Source organism: Priapulus caudatus, unplaced genomic scaffold, assembly GCF_000485595.1.
Source record: "Priapulus caudatus unplaced genomic scaffold, Priapulus_caudatus-5.0.1 Scaffold1944, whole genome shotgun sequence".
Taxonomy (NCBI): Eukaryota; Metazoa; Priapulida; class Priapulimorpha; order Priapulimorphida; family Priapulidae; genus Priapulus; species Priapulus caudatus.
In genome coordinates, this window is record NW_014579005.1 from 42,110 (window position 1) to 43,000 (window position 891).

Here is an 891-nt window from a genome sequence, read left to right on the forward strand (position 1 = left end):
AGCTGGTCACCAAACAACCCTAGTCTAGCCTCGCTGACTAATTCATGTAACACGTGCAAAACACATGTTACATTAACTCCCTTTTCCCCAAAACGATGACTACTCTGTCATCGATTCAGCGTCCTCGCTGATCTACACTTCAACCTAAACCTAAATAATTCCAAAAAAATTTACTACCCTAATATCTTCCTAACTCAACCCAACGAGAGAAACGTCTTTCCATCCCATTAAACAACCCACAATCAATACACAAACATAACAACGATTAATCAAAATATAATAAGAAAACACATATGAAGCGTAGAAAACAAGTAACGATAAAGTTTGATCACAATACAACTGGCAGTAAACATTTTGATATCGCTGCAATTACTCTCATTCTTGCGTATTTTTATGCTGTAACGTACGTGGCGTATGCGTGTACCGACACGCATTTACCAAAACCACGTTTCCAACCATGTGCTCCATTATATCAGGAGTCTGATTATATATCCTCATAATCCCATTAACGCACACAGGGGCATTAATAAACGCAGCACTGATGTGGTACTTTGTTACTTCCACACATACAGCCAACAAAAATCATCATGCATCATTATTCATCGCATTTTGCGAAAGTGGCGAACGCCAGCGGTAGCCCTGCCATAGTTTGATTAGAATTTTTCTCTGTGAGATGCAAGAGCTTTTATTCCACTCTCCACACATCACCCACGCATATTGCTAAATCTGGTGATGTCACTACTGGTGGATTTGTAGCTGTGACCCCATCTTCGTAGCATACCTTGTTACGTCTGGGGCAGTGACATGCAGTGTTGCAGTGCGTCAATGATGATATTTATTTCGACATGTTTTTCTCAGCAGGAGAGTGTTAGCGAGAGCTCGAAACGAGGC

General features: G+C 41.0%; 1 protein-coding gene across 1 annotated transcript in view; it reads left to right on the top strand.

Moving 5' to 3' along the window:
- The first annotated feature begins 732 nt into the window (after positions 1 to 732).
- The window catches only part of LOC106817951 (oocyte zinc finger protein XlCOF6-like), a 2,560-nt gene continuing 2,401 nt past the window's right edge, over positions 733 to 891 (top strand). The window contains exon 1 of the mRNA XM_014822656.1: positions 733 to 752. Coding sequence (XP_014678142.1) covers positions 733 to 752 — 20 coding nt within the window. The remainder of the gene's footprint in view (positions 753 to 891) is intronic.